Here is a 26600-nt window from a genome sequence, read left to right as displayed (position 1 = left end):
GGTGCATTGGCCCAATATTGGCAGAGTTATTGATCAGGAAAGCCAAATCTCCATTGGGTTTTTGAGTTCTTGAATTTTAATAAATTCCTAATCAATTGATTTTGAAATCCAAAGGTTGCCATTTTTTGATGGGCACTCCCAGAACAATTTACAATTGGTTTGAGGTGTTTTGACCCAATATTGGCAGAGTTATTGATCAGGAAAGCCAAATCTCCATAGGGTTTTTGAGTTCTTGATTTTTAATAAATTCCTAATCAATTGATTGGGAAAAACAAAGGTTGCCATTTTTTGATGGGCACTCCCAGAACAATATACAATTGGTTTGAGGTGCATTGGCCCAATATTGGCAGAGTTATTGATCAGGAAAGCCAAATCTCCATTGGGTTTTTGAGTTCTTGAATTTTAATAAATTCCTAATCAATTGATTTTGAAATCCAAAGGTTGCCATTTTTTGATGGGCACTCCCAGAACAATTTACAATTGGTTTGAGGTGTTTTGACCCAATATTGGCAGAGTTATTGATCAGGAAAGCCAAATCTCCATAGGGTTTTTGAGTTCTTGATTTTTAATAAATTCCTAATCAATTCATTGCGAAATCCAAAGGTTGCCATTTTTTGATGGGCACTCCCAGAACAATTTACAATTGGTTTGAGGTGTTTTGACCCAATATTGGCAGAGTTATTGATCAGGAAAGCCAAATCTCCATAGGGTTTTTGAGTTCTTGATTTTTAATAAATTCCTAATCAATTGATTGGGAAAAACAAAGGTTGCCATTTTTTGATGGGCACTCCCAGAACAATATACAATTGGTTTGAGGTGTTTTGACCCAATATTGGCAGAGTTATTGATCAGGAAGCCATATCTCCATAGGGTTTTTGAGTTCTTGAATTTTAATAAAATCCTAATCAATTGATTGCGAAATCCAAAGGTTGCCATTTTTTGATGGGCACTCCCAGAACAATCTACAATTGGTTTGAGGTGCATTGGCCCAATATTGGCAGAGTTATTGATCAGGAAAGCCAAATCTCCATTGGGTTTTTGAGTTCTTGAATTTTAATAAATTCCTAATCAATTGATTATGAAATCCAAAGGTTGCCATTTTTTGATGGGCACTCCCAGAACAATTTACAATTGGTTTGAGGTGTTTTGACCCAATATTGGCAGAGTTATTGATCAGGAAAGCCAAATCTCCATAGGGTTTTTGAGTTCTTGATTTTTAATAAATTCCTAATCAATTGATTGCGAAATCCAAAGGTTGCCATTTTTTGATGGGCACTCCCAGAACAATTTACAATTGGTTTGAGGTGTTTTGACCCAATATTGGCAGAGTTATTGATCAGGAAAGCCAAATCTCCATAGGGTTTTTGAGTTCTTGAATTTTAATAAATTCCTAATCAATTGATTGCGAAATCCAAAGGTTGCCATTTTTTGATGGGCACTCCCAGAACAATTTACAATTGGTTTGAGGTGTTTTGACCCAATATTGGCAGAGTTATTGATCAGGAAAGCCAAATCTCCATAGGGTTTTTGAGTTCTTGAATTTTAATAAATTCCTAATCAATTGATTGGGAAAAATAAAGGTTGCCATTTTTGGAGGTCCACTCCCAGAACAATCTACAATTGGTTTGAGGTGCATTGGCCCAATATTGACAGAGTTATTGATCAGGACAGCCATATCTCCATTGGGTTTTTCACTACTTTTACCACACTTTTACCACGGTCCCTAAAATGCCGAATGTGAATGTCGAATATAAAAACAACTTTACCACGGTCCTTTAGCAAGGCACTTAACACTTAATTGCTCCAGGGGCGCCGCCTAAGGCTGACCCTGTGCCTAAAAGAAATCCAACAATTGATTGACATTGATTGCACGGCAAATAAAACATTCTTCTTCTTACTGTACTGTTAGATGTTCAATGAGTCAATTGGGATGAAATGTGAACATCTCCATCACTTTCATTTTCGTATCACCCAAACATCACCTCATGTCGCCAATATGACAGAAAGCTGTTTGATTTGGCAGGAGTCTTACATTAGGAATGGATGAGATCTGGCAGCGCATGCTCCCTAGCCGAAAATTGCATGTTCAAACGATTATGTGCAATGACACTAGTGCTGTCCCAAACGACTATTTTTCTAACGATTAATCTAGCGATTATTTTATCGATTATTCGATTAGTCTAACGACTAATTTATCGATAAGTCTAACGATAATTTTTGTACTGTAAAAAAAAAAAAAAAAAAAAAACTTATTTGTCTCCACCTCACTGCTATGTTTAGCCAACTTGAATGCCAACATGGCCATTTAGAAGTCTGTCCATCACCACAACACATAGCTAGCTAACGTTACTCTCGCTGCTATGTTATGATTAGCTAAATTGATGCTAACGTAGCATGCGAGCTACGAGCTAGATAACGTACAGTAGGTGCTCGCACCACAATGACAATAGGCTACCGTAGCTAGCCAGCTACATAGCTAACGTTACTAACACCAGAAGACAAGACATACGAACTGTGGTGAGCTACATTGCTTGTGTAACATTAGCTAGTAGCTATCCATTTTTCACTCATACACTTAATTGTCTCGCCTGGTAAAATAAAGGTTGAAAAAAAAAAAAAATCGCCATTTTGTTTATTTACGACTAACCGACGCATATTACGCTAACCGACGTATTGACGTAGTCGATGACGTCGACGACGTCGAATAATCGTCACAGCCCTAAATGACACTGTAGCAAAACCTTTCAAATTTAATACGTCAAAAAAGGTACTTCGGCCATCAGTCCTTCTCAGTAGAACTCCTTCGTTCTACTTAACGTCTTTCTGTGAACACCCAAAAACATTGTGCAGTGCACTGAAGGTAAAGAGGACAATTTGACACAAAAAAGTAACACGCACATGCACGCATACACACACGTCGTATACAACCAGAGAACATTTTATTTCAGTTAAAACAAAAAGCCTAATTTTATACAGTCATGATTAGTGGGGCTAACAGTTGTACCCCATACGTTCTGAGAGCAGTGGAAGACAGAGCTGTTGCACCAGACAGACTATATGAAGTACATCATAAATATTATGGCATCAGAACAGATCAACAGATATAAATACAGTATTCCTTTCTAGTTCTCTTTCCCAAAGGAGAGTGTAACCTTCCAAGCAGGTGGTGGGGGGTGGTTCTTCTTATTCTCAGGACATACTGGAGACAACAGTGCTGAATTGTGTTACCTAGTGTGTGTGTGTGTGTGTGTGTGTGTGTGTCTGTGTGAGCACGCTCAGAGGAGGATCGCTTTCAGGAGGGTGCAACATGATCAACTGATCATCGCAGATGTTACAATTGATTTATTTTCAAACGTTCCACAACGTTGTGCCCTGCTGAACAGGGCGAGAGTCCCTGATTGGCTATCTTGACTACACCATGTCCGGACCCAAAGGGGTTTAGGTGGAGGAGGAGAGTTGGAGGAAGAAGGTACGGGTGGAGGAGGACAGGGAGAAGGAGGAGGCAAGCGTCTCAGAGCCCTGCGTCGTTGTAGGTGGCGGTGGGGACCTTCAGGATGCTCTGTGCATTATCCTCCACCAGGGGGCGCCACTTGACCTCTCCTGTCAGCAACAGGTCATCTCCGTCCAGGGCGTCGATGAACTGCATCTGTGGGGGACACAGAGCAGGTCTGTGTTTAAGATTCATACTGGTGGAATCTAATGAACAGACACAAATACTACTGTACACACAACATTAACCCTCCTAATAAAAAGTCTAAACAAAGTATGTCATGTTATCTTATTGAAACGTTCCATTCATTTGTATCACCAAGTTAACCTGCTGTCAATTTTCAACAAATGTGAGTCAGTTCCAGGAGACTCGATGCCAGGGAATGCATCTGGGAATCTGTTCAATGGTCATTTTAATTAATGATATATACCCATAGACTCTTGAAAAATATAAATGCCTAATGAACTAAATGCCTAAATGATCTTAAGCAGAACTGTCCTTCCCTATCATTCATAACCCAAAATATAAGGTTTTAATATTCTCCATACAATAGAACAAGAATAATATTTCTATTCACTGTTCAACTAGGCCTGTAACAATTCCAAATTTGTCTGGACAATTAATTGTCTCAGAAATAATTGTCATTGACAATTTGAGTATTGTATTGTACAGCCTATTTGAGTATTGTTGCTGATCATGTACATCCCTTCATGGCCACAATGTACCCATCTTCTAATGGCTACTTCCAGCATGATAACACACCATGTCAAAGCCAAAGTCGTCTCAAACTGGTTTCATGAACATTGAGTTCAGTGTTCTTCAGTGGCCTTCCCAGTCACTGAAGAATCTGAATCCAATAGAACACCTTTGCGATGTGGTAGAGTGGGAGATTTACAGCTTGAAAGTGCACCTGAAAAATGTTTTTGAAACGGAATTGCGTGATGCAATCATCTCATCATGGACCAGAATCGCAAAGGAATGTTTTCAACATCATGTGGAATCAATGCCACGAGAAATGTAGGCTGTTTTGAGAGCAAAGGGAGGCCCTACCCAGTATTAGTATAGTGTACAGTGTGCAAGTGTACAGTGTGTGTACATCTACAGTTCCCTACATAAGAATTGGAAAGAGGAAGCCTTTATTTTAGCTTTATACTCCCAACTGTTTGGATTTGAAATCAACAATTACTACGGGGTCAAAAAAGACTCAGCTGTTGTTTGTTGTTGACTGTCAGTTGTTGTTTGTTTTGAGGTCTTTTGGCCTTAAGTTCCCTCTTCATTAAATGATTCAATGTTTCTAAAAAGGTGAAATCTAAACAAATTTTAAAAAAATGATTGTGAGAGAGAGAGAGAGCCTTCCTGTGGAGTCTTGAGGAACACATAGCCCATGCTGACACAGCCTGCAGGTGTTTCTACAAGCAGGAGTGTTTTCAATCAAACTGGGCAGAAAAATATACAAATTAGAGAGGGTGGCTCGTCTGAGAGCTACAGTCGGGGGGGAGGGGATGGGAGAGGGGGAGAGGATAGAAGGAGGCAAGACAGGGTGGCTGTTCTCTTAGCTTCCAATTGTACACAGTACGTTTCAGGTCCGACCCCATGGACTCGACTCTTATTGTCAGTCGCTATGCATGCATTCGATTGAGCCGAATCGTTGAGAGCGATAGGAGGACACAACTACCACCTGTCTGATCAGAATTGTTTCCATTAGGTCAGAGGTGCCATAGCCATTCAATGTGAGTAAATTATTGCATAGTCCCTAAGATGTTTTTCTGAAATGTGTTTGAAAATACTGGCTTTTCAGCTGATAATATGAATATTTATGTAATTTTGCATACATTTGTAGGTATCTGGTTTACTAATGTTGTAACCTGAGAGCTAGCTGTCTTGTGGTCATGGAAATGTTGATTTTACAGTCTACTTGGTGCCATTTATTAGCATTTAGTGATTAGCGCCTTTTGAATTCATGATTCAGATTCTTAAAAATGATTAATGATTCATTTAAATTCATGAAAAATAACCTTGATTATTGATCATTAAACAATTAAAATGCATAATAACATGAAAATCCTTTATACGTTTAAGCCTATTCTTAAACTTCAACTATTTCAACAATCAATAACTGTCAAACAATACCAGCTCTCTGCTGGAGGAAGGAAGCTAATCATAACAATAACATAAGCTATGATAACCAACAGCTGTTGTATAATTAACATGTTTAGTTCGTTCTCATCATCACAATCATTCCCAGTCCAGCTCTGTAGCACATGTGTACCAAATAGCAAGCATGCTTCTTGCCAATGTTGGTGTAGCAGATGGCTATATTCCTCCACTTGCCATGCCCTTGTTTGGTTGTTACCCCTCTAAGACAGCCCTTTGTTAACCCTGCAGACCTGGGGAATAAGCCCCCTACCCTTCCCCCCAGTCATTGGACACCATCTCAGGGGTATGTAGCTAAAGTTACAGGTACACTTAAAATACAGGTGGAATGGACATATAAGTTGTTATTTTTATAATGTGTCAGGGTGTGGGTCTGGTACTCTTGACATGGACCTCACCTGTTTGCGGACATACTCCACCATCATCTCCAGCTGTCGGGGGTCCTCACACTGACGATTGAACATGTTCCTCCACAGGGCTGCTGCCAGCACCCCATCATCCGACAGGATTCCCTAATAAACACACACAGGAAGTCAATTGTCATCAACACACTAGGCTTACGAGGCTATGGCCCAATCCCGTTTCCCTTTCCTACCCCTACGGCTCGTTTCAGAGTGCCACTCACTTTGGAGCCAAGCCCTCGGAACAGAGCCACGAGGCGTAGTGGTTGATAATCTCCCCGAATGAAATGGGATAAATCCTTCAATAATTTCATAGTGAGATAATAAGTGAATAATTCAATAGTGAGTTTTCCTCAACGGTATAGCTTTACAAAAGACTGTTTACTGTCATATACCTCAATGGGAAGGTTGGACCAGCTATCAAGCATGAAAGTGAAAGGAACTTTGCTGTGCCACCACTTCTCCAGCTCCTAGTAGCTTTGAGGTTTTTTAATCTCAGTTGAAACAAATTTAACTAAATCAGGATTAAAATTAAGATGTGCAACGCATCTCTGATTCATTTTTAACCTAGTTTAAACCTAGATTTACTAAACCTAGATTAAGCCTAAACCAAAATTAATTTAATCCATGTTGGTGCAATCCAGCCTTAGTGTTCTAGTAGTGTTCAGTGATTGTAAATGTGTTGGAGCAGAGTTGTGTCCGGTGTCGATTGTGAGGATTAAATGCTTTCCTGCTGACCACACCACAGCAATCAGGGCACCAGCCAGACCCAGGACAGAACATGGTCTCTGGAGCCTGCACATCCCAGTCAATGTTTCCACAGTGTTGTTCCACTATCTGGCAGAGCGGAGGCTAGATAAGCTAATGGTCATAGCTAACGTTCTTACCTCATCATATCCAAATATAGCAGCGTAGAATGTCTCTGTCATGGCCCTCATGCTCTCCTTCCTGTGGATGGCATCGATCTGAGAGGAGAGAGAGAAGAGTGAAGATAAGAGAGAGAGAGAGGGAAGGAAGGAGAGAGTGATAGAGGGGGGTGGGAGAGAGAGAGAAAGAGATGAAGAGAGGAGGATGAGAGACAGGGGGGTTAACCAGCTGCAGAGTGCGGCTTGGGACTTTTGGTAGTTACAACACTATTTTGGGAAAACAAAGTCCCCACGACAACTGCTTTGATTGACTTCCTCAAGTTGTTCACATTTTCCACAAGAAGCTCACACACATTTTTCTTCCCCTGGGAATAATCATAATTTGGATGGAATGTCAGAGGAAGAAACTTGGTAGATAGACAACATCCTTTTTTTGTCCTGGCTGCTCTTTTTGCAGCATAATGTTTGTGTGAAGTGCTGCTGGAAGCCACCACTAGGTGGTGACAAGAGCTGTGAAAGATGTTTGAGAAGATCCATCTTTCTGTTGCTATAAATTACTGACAGTGCTGACATAATGCTGTTCCCTCCAAATCATTTTTCAATAATGTTTTGATTCTAGGGCCTTGCTTAATAAGCTTGTGAGATAGATTACCTCCTTCCATGAATGATAGAATAGGGAGATGAAAAGGGGAAATGGGTTTAAATATCAAGTTCTTAATGGGGACCAACTCGTCTTTTTCCAATATCCCTATCTACACGCATACAGTTTGTGTAGTCATCACGCATTCTCTCATAGGGCCTATGTGCAGGCAGCAACCAACACGCAAAGAGGGGGGGGGGATGTTTTAGTGGCCATTTGACATGAAAAATGGCAAGTCAGCTTTGATCATGCAACCTATGGATTACAGAATACAGTTAGGAATTTTAATGCGAGACAGGAGTAAGGATTCTGTGTTTCAGTGGGACCAGATGGAAACGTAGCCTACAGAGGAACAAAACAAACAAACAATGCTTTATTTGCCATGCAATCAATTGTTGGAATGTGATCTTTTTTGCACCTCTGCCTCTGACCTTTGTTAGTCGATTGGTTCTAATTCCTACCCTGATGTAAGAGTGCTCTCTGAATACACACCATGCTCTTTTAAGGAGTAGGTTTTGAAAGGGATCTTGTTTATTCACGGTTTGTAGGTTTTCGGGCCACATCTGCGTAGACTATCTGCATGGTGCGAGTCGAGTGGAAGCGAAGCACCTGTGCATCATTAAGAGACCTGGTGCATAATCACCTACATGTGGCAGTGTTTAGCACGGCATGTCCACCGACACAGTTCTCTTCCCAGCTAGGATATTTAATATTCTTCACTAAACACCCCAGGGAGCACTCTTGCTTCAAATGAGTGTCATATCTCACTTTCTGTTATTGCTACGCTATGCTATAATATCCCCCCCCGCGCGCGCCCGCGCCCACGCCACACCACCACTTCCAACCTCCACCCTGCATCACTGCCAGCCCCAACCCCCCCCCCCCCCCCACACACACACACACACACACTAGCTCCATGCCATGTTTTGTTCCTTGTGTTAACAAAAGTTCCTTCATTGCATCATGCCTCTGCTCAGGAATGATGGCTTTGCCCTGATGGTGCCCCCAGGCCGGCAGGGCTGGGTGGAGGGGCAGGAAATTGAGGCCAGGTTGGGGCAGTGCCACGCAGGGCGTCTGCCAAGGCGAAGGCCAGGGCTCAGGAGTGGTTAAGCTCCGGGAGAAGGCTAATGAGTTTGGAGCTTACAGCAGGGGCTAACTAACGCAGTCATCATCAATCTTCACCACTCTCAAAGCCTGAGTCCTGCCACAGAGGATGAGGTCATGATGTTGACGTATGGTATGCCCATGTCCTCTATGGAAAACATGCTTTACATTGACAGGTTTAGGTGAAACTTAGCTTTTAAGTAGACAAGAGTCAGTGAAACATGCTAATTATACAGGTTTTTAAGGTGAAACAGGCCTCAACTAGATGACTGTTTACAATTTGCCATTAAAATTATAATGTTTTTAACACTAGAAACGCTTGTGATTTATAATAAAAAAACTAAAAAAAACTTTAGCTTCTACCGCCAGAAAACACCTTAGAATGTTGGTTTTCCCCAAGTGCAAATCTGTGTCCTCTGATGATAATGTACCATCAAAACTCACATGGAAGCCAATAGAATCACCACACTGAAGTGACTGGTACTATTTTGGAAAACAGCCTCTGTTCATTCACATCACCTTTATTATCCATAAGTGAACGAAACAACAAAACAAACAGAGTTCTCATCCTCACTCCTCCCTCTCAGCAACCCATTTTTTTTGCATCTCTCCCTCTCCATGCAATCTGTTACATGAAAAACGTGTGGGTAGCGGCCCAAAGAATTTTGCCAAAATCCCCTGCAATATTCTTCTGTTGTTATTCTCTCTCGTTTTGAGCTTCAAATGCTGGCAGGTGTATGCCAGTCACAGGTGTCATTGAAGGCAATCTCAATGCAGTGAGAATATATCAGAATTAAACGTTTTGAGTGAGGAAAAAAACGTTTCAATTCTGCCTTTACTGGCGGAGGGATACAACGAGCGTCAGGTTGCTTCGATCTTTAAGATTTCAAGGATGGCAGATCGTAAGAACGAGGTCAAGCAGCAGACATTGGGGATAACAAAGCTACAGACTGGCAGAGGGCGAAAACGACTCTCCACTGACAGAGATGACCGCCGACTCATTCGAATGTCACTCAACAACCATAGGACGACATCAAGTGACCTAAAAGAAGAATGGCAAACGGTAGCTGGGGTAAAGTGCACGGCGAGGATGGTAAAACAGGCTGGTAGGGGCGAGGATGGTGAAACAGGCTGGTAGGGGCGAGGATGGTAAAACAGGCTGGTAGGGGCGAGGATGGTAAAACAGGCTGGTAGGGGAGGATGGTAAAACAGGCTGGTAGGGGCGAGGATGGTAAAACAGGCTCGTAGGGGCGAGGATGGTAAAACAGGCTCGTAGGGGCGAGGATGGTAAAACAGGCTGGTAGGAGCGAGGATGGTAAAACAGGCTGGTAGGGGCGAGGATGGTAAAACAGGCTGGTAGGGGCGAGGATGGTAAAACAGGCTCGTAGGGGCGAGGATGGTAAAACAGGCTGGTAGGGGCGAGGATGGTAAAACAGGCTGGTAGGAGCGAGGATGGTGAAACAGGCTGGTAGGGGCGAGGATGGTAAAACAGGCTGGTAGGGGCGAGGATGGTAAAACAGGCTCGTAGGGGCGAGGATGGTAAAACAGGCTCGTAGGGGCGAGGATGGTAAAACAGGCTGGTAGGAGCGAGGATGGTAAAACAGGCTGGTAGGGGCGAGGATGGTAAAACAGGCTGGTAGGGGCGAGGATGGTAAAACAGGCTCGTAGGGGCGAGGATGGTAAAACAGGCTGGTAGGGGCGAGGATGGTAAAACAGGCTCGTAGGGGCGAGGATGGTAAAACAGGCTGGTAGGGGCGAGGATGGTAAAACAGGCTGGTAGGAGCGAGGATGGTAAAACAGGCTCGTAGGGGTGAGGATGGTAAAACAGGCTGGTAGGGGCGAGGATGGTAAAACAGGCTCGTAGGGGTGAGGATGGTAAAACAGGCTGGTAGGGGCGAGGATGGTAAAACAGGCTGGTAGGAGCGAGGATGGTGAAACAGGCTGGTAGGGGCGAGGATGGTAAAACAGGCTGGTAGGGGCGAGGATGGTAAAACAGGCTGGTAGGAGCGAGGATGGTAAAACAGACTGGTAGGGGCGAGGATGGTAAAACAGGCTGGTAGGGGCACAGCTGTAGTCTTGCAACGCTAGAAAAAAGACCTACATCAATGAGAAGCAAAGAAGAGCCGGGCTGAGGTTTGCAGAAGACAGATTGGACCGTAGAGGACTGGAATAAGTCATCCTTTCAAGACGAATAAGTAATCTCCTCTGATGAATTTTCAGCTTTGCCCAACACCTTGTCTGATGGTTAGACGGAGACCTGGAGAGGGCTTACAAGACACTGTCTCACACCCACTGTGAAATTTGATGGAGCATCGATGATGATCTGGGGGTGCTGTGTATATAATCCAAATTAATTGGATGTCACTTCATCATTCATCATACAGTAAAACAATGACCCGAAACATATTGCCATAGCAGCTGGGGGAGTCAAACCACCGTCTCCCTTCAAACCGGACCCCCAGGGGGACCAAGCGATGACATCACCGTTCCCTTGCCACCATCAGCCGACTGGCGTTCCTTCCATGCTGTCACACCTCTCCCTCCCTCTTGAGGGGACTGTAAAATCAGAAGTGGAAAGTTTCAGAAGGAACTTTATAAGAAATCCTGTCATGTTCAGGTGTTTGTCAGGGAGAAGTGATGAGGTCATCGTTAGTGGTGTTGTTGTTTAGGCACTCAGAGGCTGGAGCGCTGCCGCCAGGCCAGTGATGTAGATGAACTCGCCCTTCAAACCCAATACCACATTGTCTCTTGACATTGTCTATATCGCTTTCTTATAACCTTCGGTGTGACACAAGTTGGGTGGTTGACAATCTAGCAGCTAGCTAGTGGGACCTTCTCAAGTTGCTCAGTGTCTCTCTCTACTTCCATTTCCAAATTCCTCATGTGTCGTCACTGTCGCTCATTTTAGCTTTTGGTTTGAGCACAACATATCGATATTTGATGTTCTTCCAAACAATATAAAATGTGATGTAATTGAACCAAAAACAATGAAAGGTTTTACTTTGTCATCATGTATTTAACCAAACATTTACAAAAATGCCAATTCCTACTGAGGAAAAAGTTAGGACATTCTATGCCCTAATAATAACGCTGACATCGACAGGGAGACATTTTTCCCCACTCCCGGTGTGGCTCAGGAGGTAGAGCCGGCATCTAATGATCACAAGGTCCGTTGTTCGATTCCCAGCTCCTCCTGTCCCATATGTCGAGGTGTCCTTGACACTGAACCCCAAATTTCTCCCAATGAGCGGGCCGACGCCTTGCATGGTAGCTTGCCACCATTGGTGTGTGAGCGAATGGGTGAATGAGAGGCCATTGTAAAGCGCTTTGGAATAAGGCTCTATATAAGAGCTGTCCATTTACCATGTACTCCTCCATGCAGAGGAGTTCATGTGTGATGTTTGAGGGGTGTCTTGCATGCAAAGCCTGCTTAAATTCACAACTCAGCATCTCAATAGGATTAAGATCCGGGCTTTGACTTTTGCCATTCCAGAACTCTCCATTTCTTTCTTTTCAGCCATTCCTTGGTGGATTTCCTGAAATGTTTTGGGTCATTGTCATGTTGCATGGTCCACATCAGTTTACATTTTTGGACAGATGGTCTCACATTTTCCTCAAGCACCCTCTGATACAATAACAATTCATAGTGGACTCTATGATGCTAAGCTGGCCAGGCCCTGCTGCAGCAAAGCAGCCCCAAACAATGACATTTCCACCCCCATAATTCACAGTTGAGGTTCTTGTGCTCAAATACTGGCTTTGGTTTGCGCCAAATATGTATTTTGTTACTGTTCCCAAATAATTAAACTTTGGATTCATCTCAGGGGTGCAAACTGGCGATGGTCCAAAAAGGTGACACTTTTCTTTTGCCCGTAGATGGTTAGCTCTAGCATTAACAGTGGTCTAACAATGATGCGCGCGTAAGTAGCAAAGTGACATAATTGACAGACAGGAGGGAAAATTATGGGTTGGGTACTTCAACAACAGACTTTGAAAAGGTGCCCTTCTGTTAAGTTTATGGGATTTTCAATGGGATGAAGGAAAAAGCACCAACACTTTTTAACTCCTCGGTGGTATTGGGGCACATTTGGTGACTCACCCCCATGATCTTGCTCCTCTGCTCCACATCCTCCCACATGGAGTGGACAACGTAGCGGCACATGTACTTTCCCTCCCGGCCCTCCTGCCGCATTCGCACCAGACACATCCTACAGCGGGGAGCACAGACATCATACCCTGACCAGGAGAAACACTTTAAGAGAGCGACTCTGGTTATTCAGTTCAGAGGGAAGACCTTTAGCAGTTTATGTACTGCTGAAGTTCACACAGCAGCACTCTTATGTTCTGCTTTCATAATTGACAATTATTGAGAGAAGAGAGTGATGGAGACAGGTGTAAAGGGATCACAGCACAAAATGGTTACACCAGAAAAATCGAACAGGAGTCATCAGTGGGCATCATACAATCTCTTGATTGAGTTCACTGGGGATTGAATGTTGTCAACATGTCTCCACCACTACTTTTTCCCTTGTGAATTTTCCTTATCCTTTCCTTATCTTGAACTTAACATTCAAACCAGGTCAAGGAAAAATGGCAAGATAGGAAAAGAAACTAGCATATTTTAAAGTATTCAAAAGCAGCAAAAGCAGCTTTTTTGCATCTTTGCCCCTCTGACTTTTGCTTTTTCTTCTCGGGAAACAGGAGATAAATATTTGAGGAAATGTGTGGATCCCGGTTCCCAGTATTCCACCTAGTAGAGACAGTAAGACGGTACTCACCAGACATGCAGCTGGGCCACCAGGAACCACGAGTTGAGCGTATCAGGGAGGGAGCATTCTGTTGACGGACACGGCACAGAGGTGCATCAGCAATGACTGGGGGTGCACGTGTGTGCTAACACACAAGCACGCACGCACGCACACACGCACGCACACACTCACACACACACTCACACACACAGACAAGCCAAGACCTGGTACACTCGCACCCTGAAGACCTTTAGTCCAAATTCACTATTGAGTTTCCAGCAGCTCTCTCCCCACGCTAAGGAAAACAACCTCAGCAGCCTGTAAAGTGTCACGTAAACCATTCAGGGTGGGAATGAAGGAGTCCCTGTCAGCACCATTTGGCCAGTTCTGTACAGTGAAGTGGCTTGGGGACTTTTGGTCTGTGTATGACAACACTCAACACTAGGCCTCACCAACCCTTTCCGCCACGTTACCGTGGGGATCCACAGGGACTTGGTTCTTAAAAGATAAACATGGACATGGACAAAAACACTGCTTCAGAATGGTTGATTGTTCAGACCGATAGTGCTGGTTTTATTGCATTATTTTATGGACTCTAGTGGATGTTTGACATCTGACCGGGAGGCTTGAAACTTACTTTCTTGATTGAAATACTTACTTTCAAAGAATTCATCATAGTTGATTCTCTCTACACAGCATGTGTACATGCGCAATGCCGCAATCTTGATTTTCTACGGGAAAAAAGAGAGTCAAATCAGCTCATTGGTTATCAATGATCTAACATGTCCGACATTTCTGTTTTCTAGAAGAGCTCACATAATAAAAAATTAAGGGCCATAATGAAGACATTCCACATTCCACATCATGAAGACCATGGAAAGACTGGTGCTAGCACACGAGGCCCCCTTGGTGAAGACATCCTTGGACCCCCTGTAGTTTGCCTACCAGGCAGACATTGGTGTGGATGACGCCATCATCTAACCTGCTACACAGAGCTCACTCCCATTTAGATGAGGCTAGCAGCACGGTGAGGGTAATGTTCTTTGACTTCTCCAGTGCATTTAAAACCATACAGCCCTTACTAATTGCAGTTAAGCTAGTGAGGATGCAGGTGGACACCCCGTTGTTTCCTGGATTTACGGACTACCTGACCAACAGGCCACAGTTTGCAGGGATGTAAAGTCAGACTTTGTGGTTTGTATTTTTATTTAACCTTTATTTAACCAGGCAGGGCCAATAAGAACTCATTCTTATTGACATTGGCGGCCTGGCAACGGTGAGGTGCTGTGGTGAGCAGCACTGGCGCCCCCCAGGGACTAAAGTGTATAAAAACATAACTTTGGACATATAACCAGTATTTTCACAAATCAAGTCAGTCGAAGAACAGATCGTCACATTTGAGTTCACTCGCCCTTCTTTTAGTAGCTGCCTCAGCCTCACAAGTTGGAAGGGACTGAGGGCAGCATGTGGCTGTATCTTTGGCCATGTTTTTAACTGTTTGATGTAAGTGCTTGAGAGTTCATCTATGGTGCTTTGTGTGTTACCTTAAGACTTGTCTGGACTATTACCTTGCCTCAATGAGCCTCTGTACCAGTTAGTCAACTTTACCTCACCCCAAATGTATTAATTATGTATCAACTTGTCTTGTATCAACTTCTGGCTGCATAATTGCATGGCTGATTCTTAAAAAACAATGCTACTGTACTTGAAAAGATATACTAGTCTGGTGTAGCCATGCCTCTAAATCACACTGTTCTCATGCCTCTTTTGGATTCTGCATCAAGTGTTTGATCCAGATCCAATGGGGAGGGTCAGTGACAGAGACACTCACCCATTTGTTGTATTTGAGGGGTCCTGTGAAGCCCATGGCCTCGATGAACTTGGTGAACGCCCCCACCTCCTCCTCCGGCTGGGGGACCGGCTGGGGGGTCTCCTTCACATTGAAGAGCTGGGGGGGGGGGGGGGGTGAGAGACGGTGGTGATACAGAAACATGTCACCAGGGGGGCTGACAGAATCAAAACAACTCAAGGACATATTGCTCCAAGAATACCAGCGTTATGCAAGGACACACACACACACACACGCTGATCTGCACATTAACACGTACACATACACTTCATAAACATCTGCAATGTTGTTTTAGACATGTGCAGCTGCCCTGTATTTTAATAGGTTAAGCTATTATTAGTATAGCCAGTGTGGTATGGAAGCATGAAGACCATCCAACACTGCCATGTCCTGGACAACATGTCCTGAACAACAACACTTCAGTATAGTGTGTGTGTGTGTGTGTGTGTGTGTGTGTGTGTGTGTATATATATATATATTGTTACGGTACATGTGGGAATACGGTACATGTGGGAAAACTAGGGTTAGGGTTAGGTGCTACGTCGATTTGGTACATGCTGGCATGTCTAACCCTAATCCTAACCCTAACACTACCCATAACCCTAACCTTAACCGTAGCACCCTAGCACCTAACCCTAGTTTTCCCACATGTACCGTTATCCCACATGTACCGTAACATATATATATATATACACACATACATACACTGTATATACAGTGGGGTGCAAAAAAAACCTAGTCAAAATGCCTTTTACAATTAATATCTAAGTGAAAACCTATCCTAATTGGCAAAATGATAGCCTAAGTCAGCACAGTCCTTGGGCTTTGGCTAGGCTGAGATAACCATCAGTCCAGGATGGTTGGACAGTGGGCAGCCTACCTCTGTGTAACACTGTCAAATGATAGTGGAGAGCTTACCTGTGTCGAACTGTGAAGTGTCCGACATTGTATCATGGAGGGAGGGGAGGCGCCTGCCAACCGACAAGTCACTAACGTTCTGGTGAGACAAGTCTCTTGCTCTAATGCCTAGATGAGAGATAGCACACACAACTCTATGTACAAGAAATACTTAGAACAATTCCAAATGAAAAAAAAAAAAAAAAACTTTTCACACATTTACTTCAAAGTTTCTAACAGAATGACCATAACATCTTCCTGTTTTTTTCCCTGTTTCCCAAATTTTAAAAAATATATCTGCTCCAAATGTCTGCATACAGACATGTGTTAGCGATCATATAGTACCTTTGCAAAACGTTTGAAAAATATCTTTGGGTTGTTGAGCTTACTGAAGTGGATTTATATCCGAATGGCGGTAACAGAATGACTAAATGAGTCTCCCACAGAAATACACGATTTTGGGATTTGAGGTAATAATGTATTACTTTATCAACTTAAGATTCGATAACATGTATGTTTTTCTTCATTATACCAGAAGAAAATTGCCCAGTTTTGGCACCAAGAAGGTTCTACAAGGAACTCAAACGAGTTCTACATGGAACTGGTTCCAAAAGGCTTCAGAACAATAGCCTACTTTTTTTCTGGTAATGTTTTATAAATGCTTTTTCATATGTTGGACCAGAAGTCAGTCTTAGCTTATACCTATATTAATGATGGAAGATGGTTGAGAACTGTATTTCTGATTTAATTCCCCCAAAATATAGACGTTTAGCTTTCATTTGGCACCCAATTTGATATGCTTCGGTAAATGTAAATGTGTTATCCTCATTGATCAATGCAGACTACTGAGACCCTGAAGAAAAAAGGTTTTGACATTCAGATTATTATTTTTTTAATAATAATAAGTATTGGGGTTGAAAGAAACATGTTCATGTTGCAGCAACATTTTAAACGTTTAAAAAAAAAAAAATCATGTCCCTTGTAGTGGACATCGGGTCTTGGTTTGATCACAGAATATAATGATTGCATTAATTTTCGTGTGGATTTCTGTAAAACATTATTTTCATTTCATGAACATGATTGCACTCTGTTTAAGAGAGGTTTCACCTTCAAGGGGCATCAGAGGCATCAAGATCATTTGTGACTTTGTGGGACTGCATAATCTTGAAGAATCTGCCTCATTGAATTGGCTAGAACTGAACTGGGACTGGAAATTGGTTAAAAACGGGAAGTACCGTAGTAAGTCCTGTTGTCACCTACAGAGGACATTGAATAAAAGTTGTGTTTTGAAACAATTAATTTAATTAAAATGACTGTATATTTCTGAAATCTTACTAAATTGAAGTTAAGACTCATATTGAAGGAACAATTTGATAATTAGCAAAAGGAATATAATATCTGCCAAAAAATTATCACATAAAATATGGAACATGTGATACAAGCCATTTCGAGAAAAAAAAAAGGGAAAAACAAGGATGTCCAGGTGGATGTCCCCTGTACAGGACGCGGTAGGACACAGATAGAAGCATAAATGGTGATTGACTTGCTTGAAGTTCAAATACAACACTTACAGAGAAACACTACTAGAATCATAACACACTGTTCACAATAGCAAACATGACAAAGGGAAATATTAGGCTGCCACTTAATATTGAGACTGGCTACAATTAACAACAACATTTAATTTAGTTAGTTAGATTGTAGGCTAACATCTGGGATAGTTGATCGTACTGTCGTGTTGTTTGATCTACAGATATTGATTCATATTAGAGAGTCATCATTAGTCTCATATTATCTTCTAAAAAAAAAAACATGCATATCTAATTACATGAACTATTGTTGAAATATTGTGCCAAGTCAAGAAACTGGAGGTTTGAAAAGAAAACTTTATGGGCAATTCGACTCCAACGCAACGTTACATCGTGACTAAAAGGTTCTAATGACATTCTAAACCATCAAAGTTGATGCATTTGTTTGTAGCAAGAAATATGATTGTGTGGTAAATAAAAATGTAAAGATGGGATGTGTGTGTGTGTGAGTCTCTGCCAAGTTCCCCCGTAGAATGCTAGCGAGCTTAGCTAACTCATAAAACTTGATGTTTTGATTTCGACCATGTGGCCATAATTATCAACTATCTGCAACACCAAAGAGACAATATTGACTATATATCGACTGTAAAAACAGGACAAGTTTTATTGAGGTTAACTGGTTCAGAGCTATGAGCTAGCTGTTCATGTCATCATGCCTGGGAGAATTACCTTTCCGAAGGTGGCCCTGGACGCTGATACATTGACAATGTTCCTCACAGCGGAGTGTAATAGTCGCCGATACATGACTCCGCCAAAAGCCACATTAATCAAGTATTGATTAACTAAAAATAATGTTTTCCCCCCCTTCCAATTAGCTCAATCTGGTGTGTTTTGTAACACACTCCGTTCTCCTGACACTCCTCCTCCCACAGCAATGTCACAGGAATCTGTCCCACCACGAATGTTGACCGTTCTGCAACAAGCTGTTTCCTTCATACGTTCCGCCTCATGTAGCTACAGTAGCACTTTCTGCCACTTGAATGAATGAATGAATGGTCTTTATTGTCATTGCTATAGTACAGGTACCAAACAACGAAATTTGGGAGGGGTGGCTCCCCTGGTGCTAGGGGAAAAAAACTAAAAAACAAGAAGGGAAAGGAGCTGGTTTACATAAATAAAGGCTATGTACACTATCCACTATACTATACTATACAAATAAAACACTGTGCTGTACTCTATGCTATGCTATACCTATTCTAACATTTCCTATTCTCTGAACCTTATGTACCCTAGGGTTGTCATATTGCACATAGTGTTATTGCACATTCATTTAAAGTGTCGCAGTTTGCAAGTTTGAAATGTACACATTTGTGTTTCAGTATTACACTTGATTTCAATCTAGTAGCTGCCATTAATCCGTCCAGACTGTCCAGGGCCTAGAACCTAGGTCTTTGCTGTGTTCAGGGCCTGAATGGCCCTGGGGTAGAAGCTGAGCTTCAGTCTGTTTGTCCTTGCGAACATGGTCCTGAACCGCCTGTTCGAGGGCAGCCGAGCAAAGTGTTCGTACCCAGGGTGGGATGGGTCTCTGGAGATCTTGGAGGCCTTCCTGAGGCAGCGTGTGTTGTACAGCTCTTCCAGAGAGGGGAGGGGGGCGCCGGTGATCTTCTGGGCCGATCTCACGATTCTCTGTAGCGCATTCCTCTCTGCGGCTGTGCAGCTGGAGAACCAGATGCAGATGCAGTAGGTGAGGATGCTCTCCACTGCGCAGCGGTAGAAGGCCACCAGCATCTCCTGTCCGATGTGGTCTTTCCTGAGGACTCTCAGGAAGTAGAGCCGCTGTTGTGCCTTCTTGATGATGGCTGCTGTGTTGGTCTTCCAGGACAGGTCATCCTGTATGTGCACCCCCAGGAATCGGAGGGTTGAGACTCTCTCCACGCTCTCTCCGTCGACGAGCAGGGGCTGGACCTCAGATTTTTTCCTCCTGAAGTCCACGATGATTTCCTGGGTCTTTGACTGGTTGGCCTCATACTGTATTTTAGGTTTTTGTTAAGGACTCCTGGCAAAGCAAGTATTGACATTTCGTCTTTTTACCAGATGGATACTGATGATTCAGATTTTTCATTTTCAATAGATCATCAACTCGCTGCTCATTTGGCTCCTCCGCTCCAATGAGCATAAGAGAGCTTGTGTGTAAATTGTTCACATATCTCAATATTCTGATCATATTTCACTTGTGTCAATGTAAGTGGAAAATATGTAAAACATAATCCAACGTCACGGACATCTTGATTGCCAGGACACAAGACGTATAACTGTTTCCCCAATCTTTTCTATTATCAGCAAGAAGAATGTTTTGTACATTTTACATTCTTCTTGATGACAATAGAACAGAAATCCACCAAGGGATAAACATTATTGGGATTAGTTCAAGTGTTTGTTCTATAATCAGGACGAACAGTACATGGAGCAAGATTCAGCTTCTTGACCTTATGCCAAGATTTTGGTGAAATAATTTATAAAGATCTGTTTGGCACACCTCAAATACACAGATCTTTTATATTTGTAAAGAGGAAATCAGGCTAATACAATTATAATATGTTGATGTGCCTTCCGCTCACCGTTCAGCTTTAAGTTATGATGTGAACCCAGTGTACTGTACAAATCAAAATCGTTGATTTAGGCCTATACGTCATACATGTCATACACAGAAGCAATACTTTTAATAATAAATATAGCTGTGGCCAAGCCATGTTAGACCGTATATATGCCTACACACTTCCTAATTCTACTGTTGGTCTCTCTCACTCCCTCCTCTCTCTCGTGTATGTACTGTATCTAACACACTCTCTCATCCTAACTGTCCTATCACTCTCTCTCTCTCTCTCACACGCACACACACACACACACACACACACACACACACACACACACACACACACACACACACACATCTATCTATCTAACTCCTCTTCTGTCATCTGGGTTCAACCCTAGGGTACATAAGGTTCAGAGAATAGGAAATGTTAGAATAGGTATAGCATAGCATAGAGTACAGCACAGTGTTTTATTTGTATAGTATAGTATAGTGGATAGTGTACATAGCCTTTATTTATGTAAACCAGCTCCTTTCCCTTCTTGTTTTTTTTGTTTTTTTCTTTCCTAGCACCAGGGGAGCCCCCCCCCCCTAAATTTCGTTGTTTGGTACCTGTACTATATCAATGACAATAAAGACCATTCATTCATTCATCTATTGGCTGTCCTACCCTCTGACTATGTTTTATCCGTCCATCCTACTATCTTATTTTCTTTCAACAACTGTGCCTTGCCTATCTTCTGTGCATGGTTTTGTCCTTGTTCGTTAAAATAACAAGGAATGCAAATGACTACAACCTTGATTTTATAGATACAGGTATTTCTGTAACATTTGGCTCAGTAGTTTTGTAAATGTTGTTTATTTTGTACATTTTGTTTATTTTGTACATTTTGTTCATTTTGGGTTAGGGTTCCCCCTAAAAAGTTGTACAGATCATACTTCTTATTATCTTTAAAAGATAATAAGTCTAGACCAATCTGCATATGATCCATCATATGCATGATACCATGAAATGTTCAATTGTGAAATTCAATGAACATGAAAAAAAATCAAGGGTTAGGGTTAAGGCGTACCAGAGGTAAGTGTACCTACCAGTTATGTAACGATATATAAAACAATGACTCTGTTAGAGGCCAATCAGTCTGGACAGAAATGACAACCACTGGCCTATAGGTGGCAATGTATAATATTCTGCCATTCATACATCTTTGGGTTTTTGAGCCTGATTTTTATGTGAACCCCTTGTTAAATTATAGATCTTTTTAGTTTTTACCATGAAATCTTTATTTAATCAGAACCCGTCTTGTTTATGCAGGCAAACACACACACACACACACACACACACACACACACACACACACACACACACACACATACCATTGAAAAAATAAGACCATAGCAAACTCAAAACAATTGGCCACATGGTGGCGCTATACTGAAAGAATCACTGCTCCGTAACGTTTTATAGTTGTGACACTGGCTTTGAGAGTACATTTCGTGTGGTCGTCCCACCCCCAGCCTCCACCTGCTCGCTTGCTCTGTATGTAGCCTACCTACATGGGCACTGCGCCATATTGTATACTTGCACATTCACTGGCGTGAATATCCTGACTGAAGTGTACATTGTTATGCGCTAGTTAGTACATTGTGTATTCTTGTTTGCTGTAATCATTGTGTTTTTCTTGTCTGCCTTTTATGTGCTTTAGGTTTGTTTGAACTTGGATTTTAAATGTTTTTAAACACCTGCCCAGGGACTGCAGTTGTAAATTACCTAATTGGCTAAGACTGGCACATTTACAGTAATGTTTAATATTTTGCATTGTCCCTGTACAACTATACAGAATAAAGTAAACTAAAATTGGCCAAAGGTAATGAACTTAACTTAAGTAGTTTCAAGCCTATACTGTGTGTGTATTTAGGCCAGAATTGCTGTTGGACAGGCCTTATGCCATTTCAGCACCATGGCGCTGTCCATCGTGTCCATTAAATAATGACACTTTGTCACACACCTCTGAGGCCACACGGTCATCGCCTCTCTCACGTTCACATTGTGATTCAGCAGCTCCAGATTTACACAGAAAGCACTGCCCAAGTATAGCACCACTGCCCAATCCAAGTACCAAAACCAGTCAAACCAAGCACCAGCACCACGACCAGTCATGCTTTTACCACTCAACCCAAGCACCAGTACCACTATCCAGTCAACCTAAGTGCCACAACCAGTCACCCAACTACCATTGAAATGAAGCACCAGTCCTTCTAGCAGTCCAGCCAAGCACCAGTCATTCTATCAGTCATCCCATGCATTGTATCACTACCCTGTCATCCCAAGTACCAGCACCACAACCAGTCAACCCAAGTACCAGCACCACAACCAGACATCCCAAGCAACACAACCAATCATCCCACAACTAGTCTGGTGGTAGTCATGCTGTTTGTTATGGACAAATACACAGTTTAAACTGGGGACTGGTCTTGGTCAAGATATATGCTAATATGCAAATTAAACAGATGAGATCTCCCTAACTTGACAAGCACCTGGTAGGGGTGGAGGAGAATATGAATGGTGGTTAAGGACCTCTTTTCACAGTTCCCAAGCCACAGAGTAAGCACTGCCATGCATCATTGACTACACAGATTGTTCAAAGGTATCCAAGCCTTTGGCCCGGCCCATAGTCCAAAAATCACAAAATATGTACTGTAATTCTGCATGAAAGATTGGGGGGAAAATAGTCCATAAACCCCCTTCACTATAGCCATGTAACAGGGGCCAAAAGAAACGACGTGGGACTTTGAAGTGGGGATGTTTTCACAGTAGGGACTAGGGTGAGGTAATGTTTTAGTTGTCTCTGCGTCGCTCTCCAACACCTTGTTTATGCTAGGTGAGAACTTTCCTTTGGAGTATGGAATTTCTCCCCCATGTCGGTGAGTCAGGAAGGAGCATGTCACCCTCATTAAGAGTGACATGTTAGTCTTTTACTCTGACGCCCTCTTGTTTATGCTCTGAGGAAACCAGGCTGGCATTACAACATGCCTCTAGTATGAGGACCTTACTGAGCATTATCCAAATATTGTTTATTAGTTCCAGATAAGTGGGATGGAGGGTGATTATCATGTGTGGATAAGTGCATTGCGACTTGTGGGAGTTGTAGTGGTTCCACACCTGCAACCAGACACTCGACACGTGTAATAGGCCATACTTGTCTGTATTCAACAAACTATAAAAAGCATTTGTAATGGTGAACCAGAATCAGCCCAAATTAAAACTCCAAAAGGTTAAAGCCCTCTTCAGCAGATAAGCTAGAAGATAATGAGTCAAGGTGAAGCAAACGTGTTCAGAGCCGACGTCCCTGCTGATAGAAATGAATACTTGGACGTTTCGACACTTGGACACTTGGAATTGTTGTCCATAAAGAACCATCCCCATACATATAAAAAATGTTAATAAAGTTGTGAATATTTTTTATTGTATATAAAAGACAGGTAGAGACAGGTAGCGCATCAACCAATGTTGAGGCGAGGAGCAGCCTAGGTCTGTACTTAAAGCGGTACTAAAGAGGTACTCTAGTAGAGAGGACAGCTAGCAATCGGAAGGTCCCTGGTTCGATCCCCGCCGCAGGAGGGAGATGCATGTGCCCTTAAGCAAGGCACTTAACCCCTAATTGTTCCAGGGGGTCGATTATGGCTGACTCTGTGCCTAGAGCAAAGAATAGCACATTCTTGACTGACAAATTGATTGCATGGCAATAAACAATGATTAATTATTAAGAATTTAATTTGAGCTTATTAACATGAAAGCAGAAATACACAGGTAACACGCAAAAGGCGCATTGGACAACTGGCACGAATCTCAGGCAGGTTTCTATCTGATAGGGTAGGGCAGTTGGATAACACACCATTGTTGGTTTGTAGAGACAGATTTGCTCATTCTGTAATTATAAATCTAGGTCTAGATGCTGACAAATAGGATATTTTACCTCAATCCTCTCATGAGCTATGGCTTAGTTAAAAACGTTCCTTGATGACCTAAGTCTAAAGCCTTTTTCTCTGAAAACAGACAGCCCCTTCCCCCCGAGAGAGGAAGCGTTGGATTCCTTGTCCGTTCCTGTTCCTGTGAGAAACCTCAGCAAAGGAAAGCACCCATAAATACTGCCATGGTGGAGCGGAGTGGCCATCCTGCTCAGGAACTCTTCAGAATGGGAGTTTGTTTGTGTGTGTGTGTGTGTGTGTGCGTGTGAGAGAGAGAGGGGTGGGGGGGTGGGTGGGTTGTGCTCCCTCATCCTGGTTGCCATGCCTGCTGGCATCCGATTGGACGTCAGGCAATGAAAACACAGGTCACGGCCGGCCGCCCGTCACCTTGTCCAACAGCAGGTCCATCTTGGTCTGCAGTTCCGTGATGGCCGCGGCCTCATTGTGTGTGTGCGAGCGAGACGTGTCTCGCGAATACACGGTCTTGTACGTCACGTTGTGGCCGTACGTGGGGGGCGTCTGGTGGCCTCCCTGACGGCGCCGGAGCCTCGTGTACTCGTAGTCTGAGCCGCTCTCGCTTTCGAGCGGCGACGGGGTCGGGCCCCGACCCGTGTTCGGAGGGCGCTCGTACGATCTCCTTGCGCCGCCTGTATCGTTCAGGTGGATCATCGTGTCGTTGGTCATGTGGTTGACCGAACTGTGAACGACGTAGTTCTGCTGGCCGCCGAGGCGGTCGGGCAAGCTGCGGCTCTCGACCTCCATGTCTTGCGACGACGACGGAGCCCCGTGGGGTACGTAAAAAGGCTTGCTCATTTGAATGATATCATTAACAATGTCCAGCAACATACCACTGGGCTCCACGTCCATCTTGAACTGCCCGGTGGTAACGTCGTCGAACATCTGCTGACCCTTGTCGTTTTGTTGGGCCGCCATGTCACTGTCGTCACGTGCGGTCCCTGGGCCGGAGACCGAATCAGAAAAAGAAGAAGAAAAAGACTACTACGACGACTACGACGAGGGGACCGCTTCACGGCGCACAAGGGAGTAGGCAGATAGGATGGTCGATAGACAAGCGGGGGGTCAGGCAGGAGAAGTAGTCGGCAGGCAGGCAGGGGTCTAGGCAGGAGGATTAGTCGGCAGGCAGGCAGGGGTCTAGGCCGGTAGGGCAGTCAGACAGGGGAGTACGTAGGAGGACTGGTGGGGCAGGCAGGCAGGGGAGCAGGTAGGGCAGGGGGACAGGTAGCGGGACTGGTAGGGCAGGCAAGAGGGCAGGCAGGCAGGCAGGCAGGCAGGCAGAAAGGGAGTGGATCTGAAGCTACGATCTGGCAGAGTAGTGAAGGCTGGACCGGGTCTTTATGGAGGGCTAACGAGTTGAGATGTAGAGCAGCTGAGCCTGACTCCCGCACACCTGACAACACTCCTGCTGATTAGGGGGAAAGAGGGAGAAGGAGAGAGAGAGAGAGGCACTGCCCACTACCTCGAGGTAGAGGACATGACAAAATCAGTGCCTATTTTTGCCTATTGGTAATTATTGAAGGTGGAATAGGAGTTTGAAGGTGGTAGTAGTAACTAGGTAGTAGTGAGGATTATTCACCGAATCCATTGCATTGCACTATTTTGGCTTGACTAGTGTGTCATTGATTGTCAACAACATTGACATTTATGTACATTTTTCGGAATAAAAGTCTGAACATTTTGATTGGTTGCCGACTTGTTTGTTTATCCTTAGAGCCAACACTCTTCAGAAAAGAAGATGAGACTGAGTGAGAAGGGAGGAGGAAGATAGATTGTCAGAAAAGAAAAGGGTGGAGCAGAAGGGCGGGTTGAGAAGGAGTAGGTGAGGAGGTAGTGGGGGAGTAGATGAGAATGAGAGGAGGTGGAGGAAGTTTTATAGCAGACAAAGTGGAGGAGTAGTATTGGTGAGACTGAGACAGGAAGGTGGAAGAAGATACAGGATTTAGAAAAGGGGAGGTGGTCAGACTCATAGGGTGGAAGGAGAGGTGATCACAGGGCCGGTCCTAGGCATTTAGGTGCCCTAGGCGAGAGTGTGATTTGATGCCCCCCCCCAACATTTTTTAGGGGCGCCACCACCACCACCACCACCACCACCACCACCACCACATTAAGCCACCAGTACTGCCTCATCACCACCCACACATTCAACAGTAAAAATATGGACAACAATGGTTTCAAGACAAAAATAGACAGTAGGCTGAGACATGTTTTCATAGAGACATTCATAGAGAATTGTTAAATGTACAAAATGTGGCGCCCCCCAGGCATTTGGCGCCCTAGGCGACCGCCTAGTTTGCCTATGCTTAGGACCGGCCCTGGGTGATCAGACTCATAGGGTGAAAGGA

General features: G+C 43.4%; 2 protein-coding genes across 4 annotated transcripts in view; both read right to left on the bottom strand.

The window, feature by feature from the left end:
- Positions 1-26600, bottom strand: part of mmp24 (matrix metallopeptidase 24) — a gene marked incomplete at both ends in the record, with an annotated part of 367122 nt that overhangs the window by 84364 nt on the left and 256158 nt on the right. The gene's annotated exons all lie outside the window — the stretch shown is intronic.
- uqcc1 (ubiquinol-cytochrome c reductase complex assembly factor 1) lies at positions 2918-18605 on the bottom strand. Its single transcript, XM_080548256.1, has 9 exons — positions 18408-18605; positions 16171-16278; positions 15235-15351; positions 14062-14134; positions 13434-13491; positions 12755-12863; positions 6933-7010; positions 6043-6156; positions 2918-3646 (listed from the first exon to the last, which is right to left on the bottom strand). The coding sequence occupies exons 1-9, from the start codon at positions 18480-18482 to the stop codon at positions 3512-3514; spliced, it is 867 nt and encodes a 288-aa protein (XP_080404382.1). The 5' UTR covers positions 18483-18605; the 3' UTR covers positions 2918-3511.

Source organism: Nansenia antarctica, assembly GCF_963989245.1.
Source record: "Nansenia antarctica genome assembly, chromosome: 18".
Lineage (NCBI taxonomy): Eukaryota > Metazoa > Chordata > Actinopteri > Argentiniformes > Microstomatidae > Nansenia > Nansenia antarctica.
Note: the sequence above shows the minus strand (reverse complement) of the source record. Positions and strands in the feature narration are given on the sequence as shown.